This window comes from Stenella coeruleoalba (assembly GCF_951394435.1).
Source record: "Stenella coeruleoalba genome assembly, chromosome: 14".
NCBI classification, from domain to species: domain Eukaryota; kingdom Metazoa; phylum Chordata; class Mammalia; order Artiodactyla; family Delphinidae; genus Stenella; species Stenella coeruleoalba.
Genome location: NC_137160.1, coordinates 7,287,881 through 7,305,063, shown reverse-complemented (window position 1 = coordinate 7,305,063; position 17,183 = coordinate 7,287,881). Strand labels below are relative to the sequence as shown.

Genomic DNA, 17,183 nt, shown 5'->3' with positions numbered 1-17,183 from the left:
GGCCTGGCATGCAGGAAGCATTCATTTACATGTCTTCATGTCTGCAGTGACCCGTCTACTAGATACCTATCTGAGACAGTGAATACCTTCATTGATGGAACTTTAACAAATATTGTTTTTTATCCCTAAGTTGGAATGCATTCAAGTTTCACTGTTCCATTAATTGCTCTTGAAAGATGCCCAGAAGTTAAGGCTTTGTTGTCTCTGTTGCTCTGAAAAGGAAATAGGATGGAAATAATGATCTCGTTGGAACCAGAGCTAAGAAGAGCCTCTGTCCCTACATTACTTGCAACGCGGCGTTCACAGTGCTGTTTATGAAGACAGAGGACAAGCAAGATCAAGGCCATGGCTAAAGTCAGCAGTCACACTCCCAGAGCTCCAACCATGGAGGGAATTTTATGTGATAGAAAGAACACCTTCAGTATAGCACTCCTTTACTCCATGTGCCAGGGAGAGCCTCTTCCTGGATGAGTATTCGAGAAGCACAGATTTGAATGACAGAGAAACCTTAAAACAGCACCATGAATTTAAAGTGACAGATGCTTTCAACACAGTCCCCAGGTGAACGATGCCCATGTCCCTTGCTCTTCAGCTGAACCAGGGAGAGGAGTGTTTCTAACCCCGCCTGGAGCCTAGCCTAGTCAGGTGCCAAAGGCCTCGGCTACAAGATGACTGTGAGTCTTCCAGATACCATTTTAAACTACCAGGCACAATTCTATTTAAAAATGAACAGTGTGGTTCACATTGTTAAAGGACTTCCCCATATTAGTCTGACTGCTCTGGGATTAGATCCAGGTCATGGCTGAATCTGCTGGATCTACCCTGGCTTCTAACTCCTAGGTGTTACATTCAGACCCTGTCCAAACTCATGGAGCAATTCCTAGAGCATTTATAACATTTTCATCCAAGAAGTCCTCTTCCAGCCTTCGCTAGTTCATTGCTTCACTAGATTTCAAAAATCCTAAATTTCAAATAGTGATCTGGAGGACGTGACGCTTCTCAAATCTGCCCCCGAATCCTGAACTTTGTAGTTCTTCCTGGCAGGTAAAGTAACGTGGACAACAACATAAATTTCAAGCTGTGATATTCCCCGTTGTGTTCCTTCTCCAATTTAAAATGATGTGATGGGGCTTCCCTGGTGGCGCAGTGGTTGAGAGTCCGCCTGCCGATGCAGGGGACACGGGTTCGTGCCCCGGTCCAGGAAGATCCCACATGCCGCGGAGCGGCTGGGCCCGTGAGCCATGGCTGCTGGGCCTGCACGTCCGGAGCCTGTGCTCCGCAACGGGAGAGGCCACAGCAGTGAGAGGCCTGCGTACCGCAAAACAAAAAATAAAAATAATAAATAAATAAATAAAATGATTTGATGTGTGAGAGAAAGGAGAGGTAGCATTTCATTTATGCCTTTCTCAGATTACAGAGTAGATACAGAAAGAACATCCTCAGAAGAATATCTATGAGAATGAAGCTGACTTATTTTTTGAAATCGTACAGAAAGATTGAATGTTCCAGGCAAACAGGGAGCCAGAAAAAGACAGTGAGGTTTTGAAAAAATAAATCAATGGGCTGGAAAAAGATATAAACAAAAACAGTGAAATATTCACTCAGCTTCTTCACCTTTACATGGAGTGAGAATGTTGAACCAGCTCCTCTGTCTAATGTTTTATAATTTTACACGTCTCAGCTCCCCAGCAACGATATAGACTGTAAAACCGTCCAGTGGAGAGGTGGGTAGGAGAACCACCACAAGGAAGATGGAGAACTTTAGGTTTAACCACCATGAATTCAATAGTAACCGTCAAAAGCTATACACAGGTGACCCCTTTCATAAAGTGAGAATTGGGGATTGTTCTGGATGAAAGTTTTTGCGTGTCTCTGTGGCCTCAGGGTTCTGTGCCCCTGGATCAAAGGACATTCTGATGTTACCTAATGCCACAGCAGTGCCTTTAGAGAAGGCGAAATCTATTTACAATAAACCCTCTGCAAATAGCACAGCCTGCATTTTCAACCTGAGGGCTGTCACACAGGTGTGACTGGGTCGCATATTCCGTACCACAGCAGAAAAGCCCAGCACCTGGGCGGCATGCACCTCAGTGTACCTGAACCTTAATAAGACGTGAGCCACCGCAGCCAGACGTGCAAGGTCAAGGACGGCACGGCCCCTCCAGGCGAGGCTCCCAGCAGCCGCGGAGGGCAGGGCAGCTGTGACTAAGCGGACGGCAACTGCGGTGAGGGTGGTCATCCCTGCTCTAACAGTTGGTTTGACATAAGGGATTGTTCTTGGGAAGGGTCACCTTCTGTTTCAACTTAAAAATCGCAACTGGCATCACTAAGTTTGATGTAAGGCTATTTTCAGCTTCTGCCACTGTACCACACAACAATCAGAGGCAGTCACACAGTACAGAAGCATTGAATCAAGATAGGGCTGGGTTTCAGAAGGGCCATCTCCCAAGTATATGCATGTTTTTTTAAAGAGAAGCCATAAAATGGAATTCTAGTTGTTCACAATGATCCCTGTCAAGGGTGACGCTCACAGCAGAGCCTCTGATCACTGTCTCTTCAGTAATAACAATAAAGGTGCCTGGCTGTGACCTCCTGCCAGAGCTGCATTTCCCCTTCCTCCTGACGCTGTGTCTCTGGAAGGGAGACGTGGGTCTTCTCAGGTTTCGGCATTAAGTTAGGTGGCAGCGGCTGCTGCGGGAGCCCAGACGTAGGACATCAGTGGGGGCCTTGGGACAGCACAGGGGGTGTAGCCGAAGCGAACTTTTCATTTTCCAAGCATGAAGCTCCAATCAGATGACTGTTGTGCGTGTCCATGAAAATCATAATTTATAATTCTGGCCACCTCTGAGCTGAATCCTGTAGAAGATGTTTATTCATTCCCCCCTCCCCCTTCAGCACCCTTCAGACATTGCCATGGTTACCAAGGAAGTTACTGGGAAAAAAGAAGGTTGGGAAAACCAGGGTGAGAAAACTCACGTGTTGAGGTTGCCTTCACGAAGCCCCAGGAGCCCTTGGAAAGAATAACTTCAGCTCATTTGTGATTGGCGACATGTCAATAGCAAACTGAAGTTTTAAATTTTTCAGCGGAATATTTGGGGTCATGTGAACAGTGACTACTGTGGGACAAATAAAATTAAAGCCTCTTTTTGCTTTATGTTCTGTTTGATGTTATGTCATCCTTCAGAGATCTGCTCCAGTATACAGAAGTGGGTTGTAGGTAGGACTGTGCTATCTGAGCTTTTTATCCTCTACTTTCTACAAAAAGGACTTATGCTACATCGTTGATCTTCAGTGATTCCTAATTTCTTACTGCTTTTCTTAGAATACAAACCATAGTTTCATCTAATGGGGTCTTCTGCTCTTTCCTTTTTGCATTCTCTTCCTTGGAGATTGTACTCACTCTTATTGTAACTATGGTACCAGAATCCATGCCTGGGCTCACTCCCTCCCCCTCCAGGCCTGCGTTCCATCAGAGCCCTTCCGTGGACCCGTCACATCCACCTGCGCTTAATCCATCACTCTTAACATCTCTCGGCCTGTGTTCACAGCGCTTCCTTAGTCTACAGTGTCGCGTCCTGGCTCCTGCTTTCTTAGAAACTCAGCCTATCTTTAGGCACAATGTTGTTATAGAACCCTATCCCCAGGTTCAGGTGACATTCAGAACGTGTATTAGTCAGTGTGGCATGGGCGTCTGTCACGAGGCAGAGCTAACATGAGCCTGGGTGCTGCGGGCAGCACTGTTGGGCGGCAGCTCTGAGCATCACACTCTCTGACATTTATGTTTACAGATCTGTCAACGCCATCACACACGTCACGCTGAAAGTTCTCTGATGTCTCGGCCCTGTTCACACTTTGAATCCCAGTCATGTTCAGAGTGCACGGGTGCCTAAAATGCTCATTGAATTTGAGTGAATGAATCATCTTTCTTTAAAAAAATTTTTTGTTTGTTTTTAAAGAACAACTCTATTGAGGTAAAGTGGACACACATTAAACTGTAGATAGTTAAAGTATACCATTTAAGTTTTGACATATATGTATATGCCCATGAAATCCTTGCCAACATCAGGGTAATGGACATACCTGTGATCTCTCAAAGTTGATCATTCCCTTTTGTAATCTCTACTGAATCATCTTTCTTGATTTCAGTGCTTCGTTTCCACGAACCTAGCCTTATTTCACATTTGCTATTTGGGTATCATACTCCTCTGTTGACTTGTGTTGGCCCTTTCCATATGGACTGTTGTCAACTTTGTCTCTCCCTCTATTTCAGGAGCTTAATGTTACAGATTTCAAGCTGTTATTCTAAATTAAAATAATCATCTGACCAATTAACTACTGCTCTGAAATCTATGTTACACTGAAATTTTAGAAATAAATATCCTTTTATATCTCTGTGTTAAATAGGAAAAGCCAAGGGTGGAACTTTGAGATATGTTAGAAACACTTCTCCCATTTAAAAAATTTCTGCATCAGCCCATTGACCAAGATTTTTTATGATAGGATGTCTACCCAACTATGTGTATATGTAATCACATTGTTTTCTAGTCTGTATTTATCAGTACATCTCCAAAGACATCTTGTCTTTTAAAAAAAAGTGTCCTGTTGGAATCAAGATACAGTATATCTATAATACTGTATGTTCAAATCTTGCACCTATAGGTTTAGTTATCATAAAGATATTAAAAGAGGAGTCTGGGATAATGGGCCCTGGAAGACACATCTTTCCTCCTTGGGGGACCAGGAACCATCTCTCATTTGCATCTAGAGCGTATCACTGTGGGCCCTTTAGATATAAGACCACTGGCTCCAAATGTCACTGTGGTAGACATTTGAAAATGTCAACTGCCCAAGTAGAAAACATGTACCAAAACATGTAAGGCTTAAGGATTAATAAGAGGTAAACACAAGGAGTCCGTGAGCCACAGCCAGAAAAGCAGGGGTGGGAGGGAGAGCAGGTCTTTTTGAGGCAGAAAATGTATTTATAAGTAGATCATGCGAGCAGCCATCTCCTTGCCATTTCACTGCCGTCAGGATGTGTGCCGTGCATAGCCGTGACCTAACCTTTCTTTGATGTACAAGCTATTATGATCCATTATCCATTTGGGCTGCAACTGAACATCTGCACATTCTCTTTGAAATGGCTTCTCCATTAGAATCACAAAGTCCTTTCAATTCCTCGACATCTTTTCACCCAGATAGTGAAAATGATGCCTGTGTAGCAAGCTCAGCTCCGGGTTCCCCAGAGTCCCCCTGCACCAATCTTCTGACCCATTCTTGCCTTCCAGGGCACCACACTGTTTTTCCTCACCTTTCACGGGAGTTATGGGATGTAGACGCTAACCCTGTGTAGTAAGTTCTAACGTGTGGCACAGAGTTTTCAGTTAGGTCTGCTGTGTTGGATTTTATTCTCGATGCTAAAAAAGAACTTTAAACATGACCCTTAAAAAGTGCCTTCAGGATTTCCCTGGTGGCGCAGTGAAGAATCCACCTGCCAGTGCAGGGGACACTGGTTCGAGCCCTGGTCCGGGAAGATCCCACATGCCGCAGAGCAGCTAAGCTCGTGAGCCACAACTACTGAGCCCGCGAGCCACAACTACTGAAGCCCCTGCGCCTACAGCCCGTGCTCCACAACAAGAGACACCACCGCAATGAGAAGCCCGCGCATCACAGAGAAGAGTAGCCCCCGCTCGCCGCAACTAGAGAAAAGCCTGCACACAGCAACAAAGACCCAACGCAGCCAAGAAAAAAAAAAAAAAAGAGAGAAAAAAAGGAGTGCCTTCACTTTTGGAAAAGACGTCTACAAGCAGAGGACATGAAGGCGCCCATGGCTTCCCCTTGAGCAATGGCAGAGGCCTGAACTATGAAAATTCTGACGTCTAGAAGCAGAGAACATGAAGGCGCCCATGGCTTCCCCTTGAGCAATGGCAGAGGCCTGAACTATGAAAATTCTGACGTCTAGAAGCAGAGGACGTGAAGGCGTCCATGGCTTCCCCTTGAGCAATGGCAGAGGCCTGAACTCTGAAAATTCTGACAGCTCTTCCTGGTTTCCGTGGTGAGAAGTGGGCTTCTTGTGGATGGACCACTCACGGGATGCTTCTGTTCTGAAGGTTTTGAATTAGTTGTTTGGTGCACGTCTCCCTCCTCCCCATGTGTGACTGTATTGAACCAGGGCATCAACCTTACTTGAGGACCAGTGGGCTGATTCTTTAAGATGAGCGAGGATTCTCCTTCCCATCTCTAAATTCTGTGTGTAGAAGAAACGTGCCAGGCATCGTTATTCTATCTCGAGTGTATGTTTGCAGGCACCTCCGACCACCTGCAATATTTCCTTGTAAAATAATACGTATCCTGTGGCCTGACTTGCAATACAAAACTGTAGACTTAATGCCACCCGACTGCGGAAGCCTTGCGTGTAATGAACAGGGCACTTAGAGTTGATGCGCCCTGCACCTTCATTTCAAAGCAGTGCTTTCATACCATAAAACACACTTACTATGCAAAACTCATTTTTACATCCTGATTTTTCATTGCTGTGTGGGACGGCCTCTGAACATTGAACAATTCCTAGCTTTCTTTTTCTCAGCTACTTATAATTATTTCACTTTCTCTCCCCAAAGTCAATGCTAATATCTTTTGAACAAGTGGTCTCTCTGTGATATCACCTTTGTATGAGTACATGAGAAAACTCTCAACCGTATCCCGCACTAATTTCTTTTCCTTTATTCTTATCCGGTGTTAAACGCAAAGTAATGAGAAGGCATTCATAATAATGACAGGATTGAAATGAGTAGAGCCAATCGTGCTACAATGACGTTGTTATCACACAAGCGTGTTTCTTCTGTTTTCCCATGGAGACATATATAACGATTTGTAGAAGCAAGGAAGATAAAACTTCTATGGGATTTTCGGGTGTCTGTTATAATCTCTGGATTCCAAAGACTGGGATTACTCACCATGTGATGTTCTACTCAGTTAATGAGAAAAATATAGAGAGTCTGCACCTCCTGGGAGTGCTTGGGCGGTTGGTTTAGATGCGTAGCAGAGTTCAGCTTCAATAGAAGCTATTGGCTGGTGATTGAAGGAAATTTAACTGCAAAACCTTATCTTAACGTACGGTTCTTAACAACTAATGACCTATCCTGTAACCGAGGATAAACTTCTGTGTATCAGGTGAAATACCTTATAATTTCAATCAGGGTCTTAATAGCACCTGGTGAATTGTGTTGAGACGATGAGTAAACTCTGCTGAGTTACTAAGTGTCCCAATAACTTTTCTCATTTTTCCTATAATTGTACAACTTCTGGGTCTTAGCAGCCAAGAATAAGAATGATATTTTCTATACTCTTATTGCAAAGAAGTGTAGCCATGTTCTGGCCAGGCGGGATTTGAGTGGAGGGTATGAGGCCTGTCCTCCATCCCCCTTTTTCCTTCTTACCGGCAGGATCGCAGGTGTGAGTGAGTCCTCTTAGACCCCGAGGATGAAGCAACCCTCTTGGGACGGCAGAACAACCAGGCCGAGGAAGCTGCCCACGCACCAGACCCCAGGAGCCGCCCTACGAGCCCTGGACAACTTTTACCCAGACTACTGGATGAGTGAGAAAAAGGTCAATTATATTTAAGCTACCATTATCATTCTCTGTTGTAGCAGCCAACTCTAGCCTTAACCAACACAGAAAGTTGTAAGAAATCCAGGCCAAAAAATAAAATAGCAGAAGCATCATGAAGTGGTCAGTTAGACCACAGGGGTTGATGTTCAGGGAAGAAAAAACATTTGGTGGAAGGAAAACGAGGTGTGTTTTTCAGCTGTTTCCACAATGTCAAAGGCAGAAGCTGGTGGAAAGCAGGTGCTCGAACGATGTTTGCTGAAGCTTCTGTTAAGTGAAACCCTGGGCAGGGGTGGGGTAGGAAGATCTTAATAGCCCACAGAGTGGAAATAAAGAGGGATCAAAAGGGCCTCTTGCTCCAAAAGTTCCTGTAGGAATACTGTGCCTAGTATTTTAAGAAAAAATAACAAGCTTTCTTGGGATGTTCTCATTGTTATTCAGACAACTTAACTCCAAAATTTGGACATTATAACAGTAACAGCAGCAGCAGAGGCAACTGGAAATAACATAAGTTAGCCAAACAAATGAAGAAGGGTAGAGACTGAATTTGTTTCCCTGGAGAAATTGAGTAAAAAGATTTCCTCATGGAACAGAAAGTGCAGCAGGATTGTTAATCTTGATCATCTGCTCAAGGGAAACTAGTCTTTAGAGACTAATATTTCAAACTAAGGGAAAACAGGCTGCTAGAAACAAAGGCACAGGAAATCCCTCAACATGATATTCAGTTGTGAGCAATTTATGTAAAATATCTTAAGATGGGTATGGTGTTTGAGATACGGTGGATACATTTTAATTGGAGATGGAGCAGTTAATGTATCATAGAGTCTATTGATTATAATTATCTACTAAGATATCAAAGAAATAATTTAGTGTAACAAATAGTTAGTGAACACTCTGCTAAGATTTATGGAAGATGCAAATGAGGCCACATATCGTCTCTGCTCTTAGGTGACTTTCTTTCTGAAGAAAAAGCCTAGCTGTACTTGCAAATGCAGTTCCTAAAAGAAACAGAAATTGAACTAAACAGGAAAGCTAGCTATTGTTATTTCTGTGTGAATTTAGGACCTCTTCCAAATGGAGAAATATTCAATTATATTGAGTACTGTTTGGGTAAGTATGAACTATAGGAATCATTGATGCCTTGCTAATACCTGAAACGCATGTGTTACGACTTTCTCCATTGCCTGACTTAGAAAATTAACTCAAACTTCCCAAGGCGGAAAGGATATGTACATATTGATTGCTGAACATGAAATATCTACATTATTTTCACAGCTTGCCGTTTTCAAGCAAACCAAGGATCTTCTTTACTTCTCTTTTTTCTTTTCTCTTTTCTTTCTTTTTCTTTTGACTGTAAAACCTCCAGGGATAAATCTGTCTGTTTTGCTTTGTGTCATGTGTACAACCCCGATCCAAGGAAGGTGGAATACTTTAGTCTGACTCAATACTTTAGTCTGACTCATTTTGCTTTGTGTCATGTGTACAACCCCGATCCAAGGAAGGTGGAATACTTTAGTCTGACTCATTCCTGGGCAGGGTTGGCCCCAACCAAACCTAATAGACTGAGAAGTATTTTTTTCATGTGAGAGAAAGGAGATTCGCCAAAGGATGTCATTCTAGGTACACACGCGTGTCTTCTTAAGTTCACCAAGTTTAGATGACTACTCAGGAGAAAGAGATGGAAAAAACTGGTGTTTTTTTTTGTTTGTTTGTTTTGTTTTTTAACTAAGTAGAAGATGGGATGAACAGAAAAAAAGGTAATATTTTAATTTCTTCTTAGGGATCGAAGGTCATAACACTAAAGAGATAGGAGAGGACAAAGTGAACTGAGTATCTGATTATAGAGATGATTTTAAGGAATAGGGTTTAAAAATTTATTTATAGTAGGTATATGGCTTAGGACAGTAATTCCTAAGTATGTTTCCTGTGTGATATTATATAGTGAAAGGTTTCCATGAGCTAATATATATGGCAGACATTGTGTGTTATATCCTTCTCTTCAAACTTTTCAATACACGTTAGTGTACAAAAGACTGAAGTGACCTAGGATAAATAAAACACCATTTATTCTATTTGACTAAAGATTTATAAAACTTGCAAAATATAAAAATTCCAAACAGTGGTTTAGGAATGAAGAACCACCATCCCTATGAAGAGAGCTTGAAATGGAAATTTTTTCAGGAATGAGAAAATGTTAAAACTACTATGTAAAACCAGGCATCACGAAGTACGGAAGGTATAATTTAGAGAAATTATGAACTATCAGGAAATGGCAATGAGGAATCAAAAGGCACACTATCTTCGCTATCTTTGGAAACTGTCAGATGTTTCTACACCAACAAACAGAATATGAATAATAATCAAACATGGAGCTGTAAATATGATCTTAAGCATACTATTAAACAGGATTTGTTACTTATTGAAAAAGATATAACCACTCTTAGGCATGTTGGAGCTAAATAAGTACTAATTACTCCAAATGAGACTTATGTCCTATATAGATCAATAAACTCTTGTAAACATTGTATATCTGGATTTCAGTAAGGCATATGTTATGGACTGAATTGTCTCTCCCCCCAAAACGATATGTTGAAGTCTTAACTCCTAGAACATCAGAATGTGACCTTTTTTGAAAATAGAATCTTTATAGAGGTTATCAAGTTAAAATGAGGTCATTAGGGAGGGCCTGCATCCAGTATGATTGGTGTCCTTATACACAGGGGAAATTTAGACACAGAGACAGGCATGAACACAGAGAAGATGAAATAAAGGCACACAGGGAGAAGACGGCCATGTGACTGGAGCGATGTATCTACAAGCTAAGGAACGCCAAGGACTGTCAACAAGCACCAGACACTAGAAGAGGCAAAGAAGGTTCTTCCGTAGAGCTGCCAGAGGGAGCATGCCCTTCCCGATACCTTCATTTTGGACTTCTAATCTCCAGAACCGTGAGAGAATACGTTTTGGTGTTTTAAGCTACTCTCTTGTTGGTGTTTTGTTATGGTAGCTCTAGGAAACTGACACAGCATACAGCAAGGTCATGACATCAGAGGCTTTGACCCCCTTGTTACATGGCAATCTTACTTTATTTGCAGCCCTCCCATCCCAACTACCTACAGACGATAATTAGCACCCCCAGCACCCGGAAACTTGTTTCGGTGTTTGTGTTCATGACAGTCTCAGAGTCCTCTGTACTTAATCAGCCCCCAGTCAGTCCCTCTTGGTTCCTGGGGTCATACTTTAACACAAGCGTGCCTCCTGAGTGCCCTTGGCTTGTCCGACTGATAGAAGAACAAGTGCATATCACCCATATCACCTTCACAAATGAGCTCATGCCAATTTGTTAGGTAATTCATTAAGAATCTTCAACAAACACTCAACGGGCTGAGAGATCATCCAAAACAGATGATGTGAAATTGAATAGGGAAGAATATGAAAAACTACAACTGGATTCCAAAGGAAAGTTCCAGGAGTCCCACCTCAAATGTAATTTCATTTCCTTGGGTTTCTGCTGGGAAATCCAACTTGTCTTTGAGGTCACCCAGCTTTCGCCTTTGTCCCCTATAGGGCTGTCGCTGATGCATAGGAGGGCTGTGCTCCACACACAAGTCTGCTGGAACGATGATCCTCCTGTCCACGTGTGTCTGTCTTTTCACCAGGCTGTGCACATGCCTTATCTTTCCAAAGCACCACATCTGGGATCCAAGTGGGCACATTCTACACATTTTTGAAATGTTGAACTAAAGTCATTTTAGTGAAGACAGAGAAATTTTGGCAGCATAAATAGCTTTGTTAGGTATATTTCAAGAAGTTTGAAAAACTCTATTCAAAGAATAGTGGAACACTTAATGGACAAGGAATGAGGATAATTATTATAATGGGATAGCAAGAAAAGCAGTCAGTATCTTAGATGAACCATACTGATTCCTCAAGGACCAATGTTTGACAGCAGCCTGTAAGTTTTTAGATCTTTTTTTTAAATTGAAGTATAGTTGATTTGCAATGTTGTTAGTTTCAGGTGTACAGCAAAGTGATTCAGTTATGCTCCAGTATTTAAATAGCATTCTGCTGATTCTTTCCATTCTTGTTCAATTCTGCTTTGGTGAGTGCTACCGAATATTGTTGTGTACAGGAAGCATCTTTTATTAACAACAAATGTTAGTATACTACTTCTACTTCCCAGAAAGAGTTCTCTTTCTGTTATCAGATAGCCTTCTGTGTTTTAGACTATTATTTACTGAACACCTGCTAAATGCAAATCGCTAGAGATACAAATGTATGATTCATCCATTTGAGGATATTTCCATTTAGAATGGGAATTATCACATATATTAAAGTACAAGGTAGTATATAAAATATATGTCATGGTTGGTACAGATGGTAAATACTATGATGTCCTAATGAGGAGCAATTGTTGTATATGGTCTCAGCTGGGGAATGTTTTCAGCTGGATCCTGAAAAAAGAACAGTTTTTGTATAAGTGGAGAAAAAGTGCCAGATTATCAGCAATTCATTATTATTATTACCTGATAAAGTCTGTCATTAACTTTGTAAAGTAGTTTTAATACGAAATAGCACAGAAAAATAAAGAGATTTAGAGAATTACATATTATCTGGGTACCCATCATCCAAATAAGACCTAAAATATTACAGATAAAATGGAAGTTCCCTGTGTTACCTTCCTCAACTTCATTCCTCTTCCTGCCCCTCCCTCCAGCAACTACTATTATTTTTTATTTTTTTTACATCTTTATTGGAGTATAATTGCTTTACAATGGTGTGTTAGTTTCTGCTTTATAACAAAGTGAGTCAGTTGTACATATACATATATCCCCATATCTCCTCCCTCTTGCGTCTCCCTCCTACCCTCCCTATCCCACCCCTCCAGGCGGTCAGTCACAAAGCACAGAGCTGATCTCCCTGTGCTATGTGGCTGCTTCCCACTAGCTATCTACCTTACGTTTGGTAGTGTATATATGTCCATGCCTCTCTCTCGCTTTGTCCCAGCTTACCCTTCCCCCTCCGCATATCCTCAAGTCCATTCTCTAGTAGGTCTGTGTCTTTATTCCTGTCTTACCCCTAGGTTCTTCATGACATTTTTTTTTCTTAAATTCCGTATATACGTGTTAGCATACGGTATTTGTCTTTCTCTTTCTGACTTACTTCACTCTGTATGACAGACTCTAGGTCTGTCCACCTCATTACAAATAGCTCAGTTTTGTTTCTTTTTATGGCTGAGTAATATTCCATTGTATATACGTGCCACATCTTCTTTATCCATTCATCCGATGATGGACATTTAGGTTGTTTCCATCTCCGGGCTATTGTAAATAGAGCTGCAATGAACATTTTGGTACATGACTCTTTTTGAATTATGGTTTTCTCAGGGTATATGCCCAGTAGTGGGATTGCTGGGTTGTATGGTAGTTCTATTTGTAGTTTTTTAAGGAACCTCCATACTGTTCTCCATAGTGGCTGTATCAACTTACATTCCCACCAACAGTGCAAGAGTGTTCCCTTTTCTCCACACCCTCTCCGGCATTTATTGTTTCTAGATTTTTTGATGATGGCCATTCTGACCAGTGTGAGATGATGTCTCATTGTAGTTTTGATTTGCATTTCTCAAATGATTAATGATGTTGAGCATTCTTTCATGTGTTTGTTGGCAATCTGTATATCTTCTTTGGAGAAATGTCTATTTAGGTCTTCTGCCCATTTTTGGATTGGGTTGTTTGCTTTTTTGTTATTGAGCTGCGTGAGCTGCTTATAAATTTTGGAGATTAATCCTTTGTCAGTTGCTTCATTTGCAAATATTTTCTCCCATTCTGAGGGTTGTCTTTTGGTCTTGTTTATGGTTTCCTTTGCTGTGCAAAAGCTTTGAAGTTTCATTAGGTCCCATTTGTTTATTTTTGTTTTTATTTCCATTTCTCTAGGAGGTGGGTCAAAAAGGATCTTGCTGTGATTTATGTCATAGAGTGTTCTGCCTATGTTTCCCTCTAAGAGTTTGATAGTTTCTGGCCTTACATTTTTAATTCACAGAAAATTTTTATATTTAAGCAACAGTTCCAGGGAAAGCTCCAGAGATTCCAAGACTTACTGAAAAGTTACAGTAATCAAGATAGTGTAATCAACATAAAAGTAGACCTACAAATCAATAGAACAGAGTAGAGAATACAGAGATATACCCAGAAATATAGTTAATTAATTTTTGACAAACTTGTCAAGGTAACTCAAGTAGGAAATTATAATCACTTCTACAAATGATGTTATAACAGCTAATTATGTATAGGACAAATAAACATCAGCCCGTACCTCACACAATAGACAAGTTTTAACTTGAAACAGATATAGATCTAAGCATAAATGCTGAAACTATAAAACATATTCTAGAAAACAGAAGATAAAATCTTTCCAAACTCAGATTAGGTAAAAATTTCTTAGAAAGCACACTTAAAGTACTTAACATAAAAGAAAAGAAATGATAAGTAAGTGTGGTGGACAACATAATGCTCCCTTCCCCCAAACTGGTCCATATCTTAACCTCCAGAACCTGTAAATATGTTAGACTGAATACCAAAAAGGACTTTGCAGATGTAATTATGTTAAGAATCTGGAGATGGGAGAAGGTTACCTTGGATTATCAGGGTGGGCTCAATCTAACCATGGGAATCCATCAAAGCAGAGAGAGACATGACTAAGGAAGAACTGCCAGAGATAGGCACTGTTCCTGGTTTGAACATGCAGGTAGGAGAACATGAGCCTAGGAATGTGGGCCGATTCTGGAATCTGGGCAACGTGAGAAAAGGCATCCTTTGCTAGAGCCTCCAAAAACAAATGAAAGAGCTGGGTTGATTCAACAGAAATACATTGTTTATAGAGAGAATAATTTTTCATCCTCCCCCAGAATGAATGTTTTGAAAATAAGCTGTGATGTGGAAATCGTAATGATTCATTATAGAGGTTGGTAATCACAGATGATATGACACCCACAACTAACAAAGGCTGTCACAACCAGCCCTGCCTTGGAACTTGATAAATTTCTTTCAACATGGCTTTTCAGCTATTCTAATGGCCCAGCCCAATTCATCAATCCTAGAGTTCATATTTGAATGGATGGTAGTTGTAATAGTTTAAGGCACGTACAAAATACTAATGAGAGGTTTCTTTATTTACCTCTCCAGAACAAAGAACACATAGTGTCTTAATTTACAAAACAATCAGCTACTTCAAGCTTTCTGCACTTGTATTGAATGTCCAACCTCATAGCATCTTTCCTCACTCTCAAGAGATGGCTTGGCTTTGAGAAAAGCCTGGAAATATCAGTTTTCTGCCACTCAGTCTATGGATTGAATTGTGTGTCCATGCTTCCTCCATGCCTTGTGCTCCAGTGCAGACGTGGGTTTCTTCTCCTGTCTCAGTCGACTGGTTCTTCCGTGCTTATCATTGTGTCACCCTGTCCCTGTAGAGAACTTGTTTGCAATGATTACCCCTTTATCTCTTTTTCTCATTATCCCTCTTCAACTTGCTCTTCCCAAACAGTATTTAAACCTGCTCAGATTTTTTTCATTCCTTAACTTACCCCCCAGGATTGTCTGCACTAGCTTTTCACAAACCAAGCTGCACGTCAGCACCATCTGGGAAGACTCTTCAAAATGCATTTAGGCTCTGTTATGAGAAATGCAGATTCCGTAGGTATTCTGTATTAGTAACTTGCCTTTTATTTTATTTCCTTAACTAGTTACTTTATTTTTAGTGAGCAAGTAAATTCCGTGCAAATATCAAAGTCTCATTTTTCATTTATGCTGTACATTGTGTCACACTCTGCTGTTGGACGAAACGGTCAAAGAAATGAAAAATTACATGTTTTATGACATAAAATACTGTTAGTAGAGACCTTATGAGTTCAAATCACATTATGTCTGTTTGAAAATCCTTTACTGGCTAAGGGAATAGTCATAATATATAGAATATATATATAATATACTTAAAATACCAACTTTCACTATCTCTGCTTTTTTTTTCATAAATTTATTTATTTATTTATTTTTGGCTGCATTGGATCCTCGTTGCTGCATGTGGGCTTTCTGTTTTTAGTTGCAGCGAGCGGGGGCTACTCTTCGTTGCGGTGCGCAGGCTTCTCATTGCAGTGGCTTCTCTTTTTGCAGAGCACCGGCTCTAGGCGCACGGGCTTCAGTAGTTGTGGCGCATGGGCTTGGTGGTTGTGGCTCACGGGCTCTAGAGTACAGGCTCAGTAGTTGTGGCACACGGGCTTAGTTGCTCCGTGGCATGTGGGATTTTCCCAGACCAGGGCTCAAACCTGTGTCCCCTGCATTGGCAGGCAGATTCTTAACCACTGTGCCACCAGGGAAGCCCCACTATCTCTGCTTTTCAATTCCCATTCATTCCTTGGCTCACCTGCTCAATACTACTTGTGTCTCTCTTTAGGAATTAAGCAGCTTTCCTGAGACAATAAACAGGGGATTTTTTTAGCCATTTATCACATTATTCGGCACACTAAAAACATATTAACATATGAAAACTTGGAAATATTAACATGTAGAAAAGATGGATATTTGGAAGACTTTGAAGTAGCCAAAAGAATAGAGCCACACAGAAATGCTTACTAAACTTTCTGTCACTTAACTACTCTAGAAAAAGAACTTTAAAAGGCTATTGGAGACTTTAATGGCATACTCAAACAGCTGTAGATTTGGAAATTTTAGCTATTTATACATTAAAATCACACTGTGACAAAACCCTCTGCAAGCCAGACCTATAGCTGCAAGTCACAGATTGTGATTTGCAACAATGAAAGACAGAGCTGGTTCTTAATAGAGCAAAGCTGTCTTTCTGTAGAGCTTCCATTACAGGTCCAAATGTTGGGCTAATATCTTTTCTAGCTGGGATTCTCTTATTTTCGAGGACTTTATTCCAAGGTGAATCATGTGGTGTTTCTAAAAGAAGTGGCTTCAATGGCTGAACAAGCAGAAGGCCTACCTGCTTTAGCTTTCTTGTCTACATTGTTGGAGTGAGTGGTTAATTATTGCCGGGTACTACACTTCTCATATTGTCTTTGACAGCTGGCTTCTAGGTAGGTAAATATATCTAAATTCTTAGATATATTTAGCCAGCATTTGAGTTTGTTACTCTCTTTAATGCTAACATAAAGACTTCACAAATGAGCAGACTAACATTTCCCTTCTTATTGTTGACCAGATGTCTGGTGGGCTTCCCTGAAGTCTTGACTGGCCCAGTTCACTGCCACTGTTTATGTTGAATGTTCCTCACGCAGACATGATTCCGTTGGTGCTTATATTTCTTCATTTGTACATTGAACAGATGTTGGTTGAGTTCTGGGGATTCAGCAATGAACCAAATATGTCTTCATATACTTTACATTTGATTTGGTGGCTGCTCTGGTTATCCTCAAAAACTTTTAGCCTTTGTACACACGACATGATTTAACCAATTCAGAAACTCTCTACATTTTTAGGGTTACTGTTGCATGACTTGGTATTGAACTCCATATTTATTTCCAGTCTTATTTGTAATCGAAACTCCTCTGAGAGCATCTTTTG

General features: G+C 41.0%; 1 protein-coding gene across 11 annotated transcripts in view; it reads left to right on the top strand.

The window, feature by feature from the left end:
* Nucleotides 1-17,183, top strand: part of LOC307196893 (uncharacterized protein) — a 965,113-nt gene that overhangs the window by 246,634 nt on the left and 701,296 nt on the right. For 10 of the 11 annotated variants that reach the window (XR_013831268.1, XR_013831269.1, XR_013831270.1 and 7 more), the window contains one exon: nt 7,443-7,605. Coding sequence is in view for 1 of the 11 variants with exons in the window: in XM_079942345.1 (XP_079798471.1) it covers nt 7,443-7,470 (28 nt within the window). In the remaining 10 variants the exon portion in view is untranslated. Of the gene's footprint in view, nt 1-7,442; nt 8,763-17,183 lie in introns of those variants that run through there. The other variant, XM_079942345.1, reaches the window with a different exon arrangement.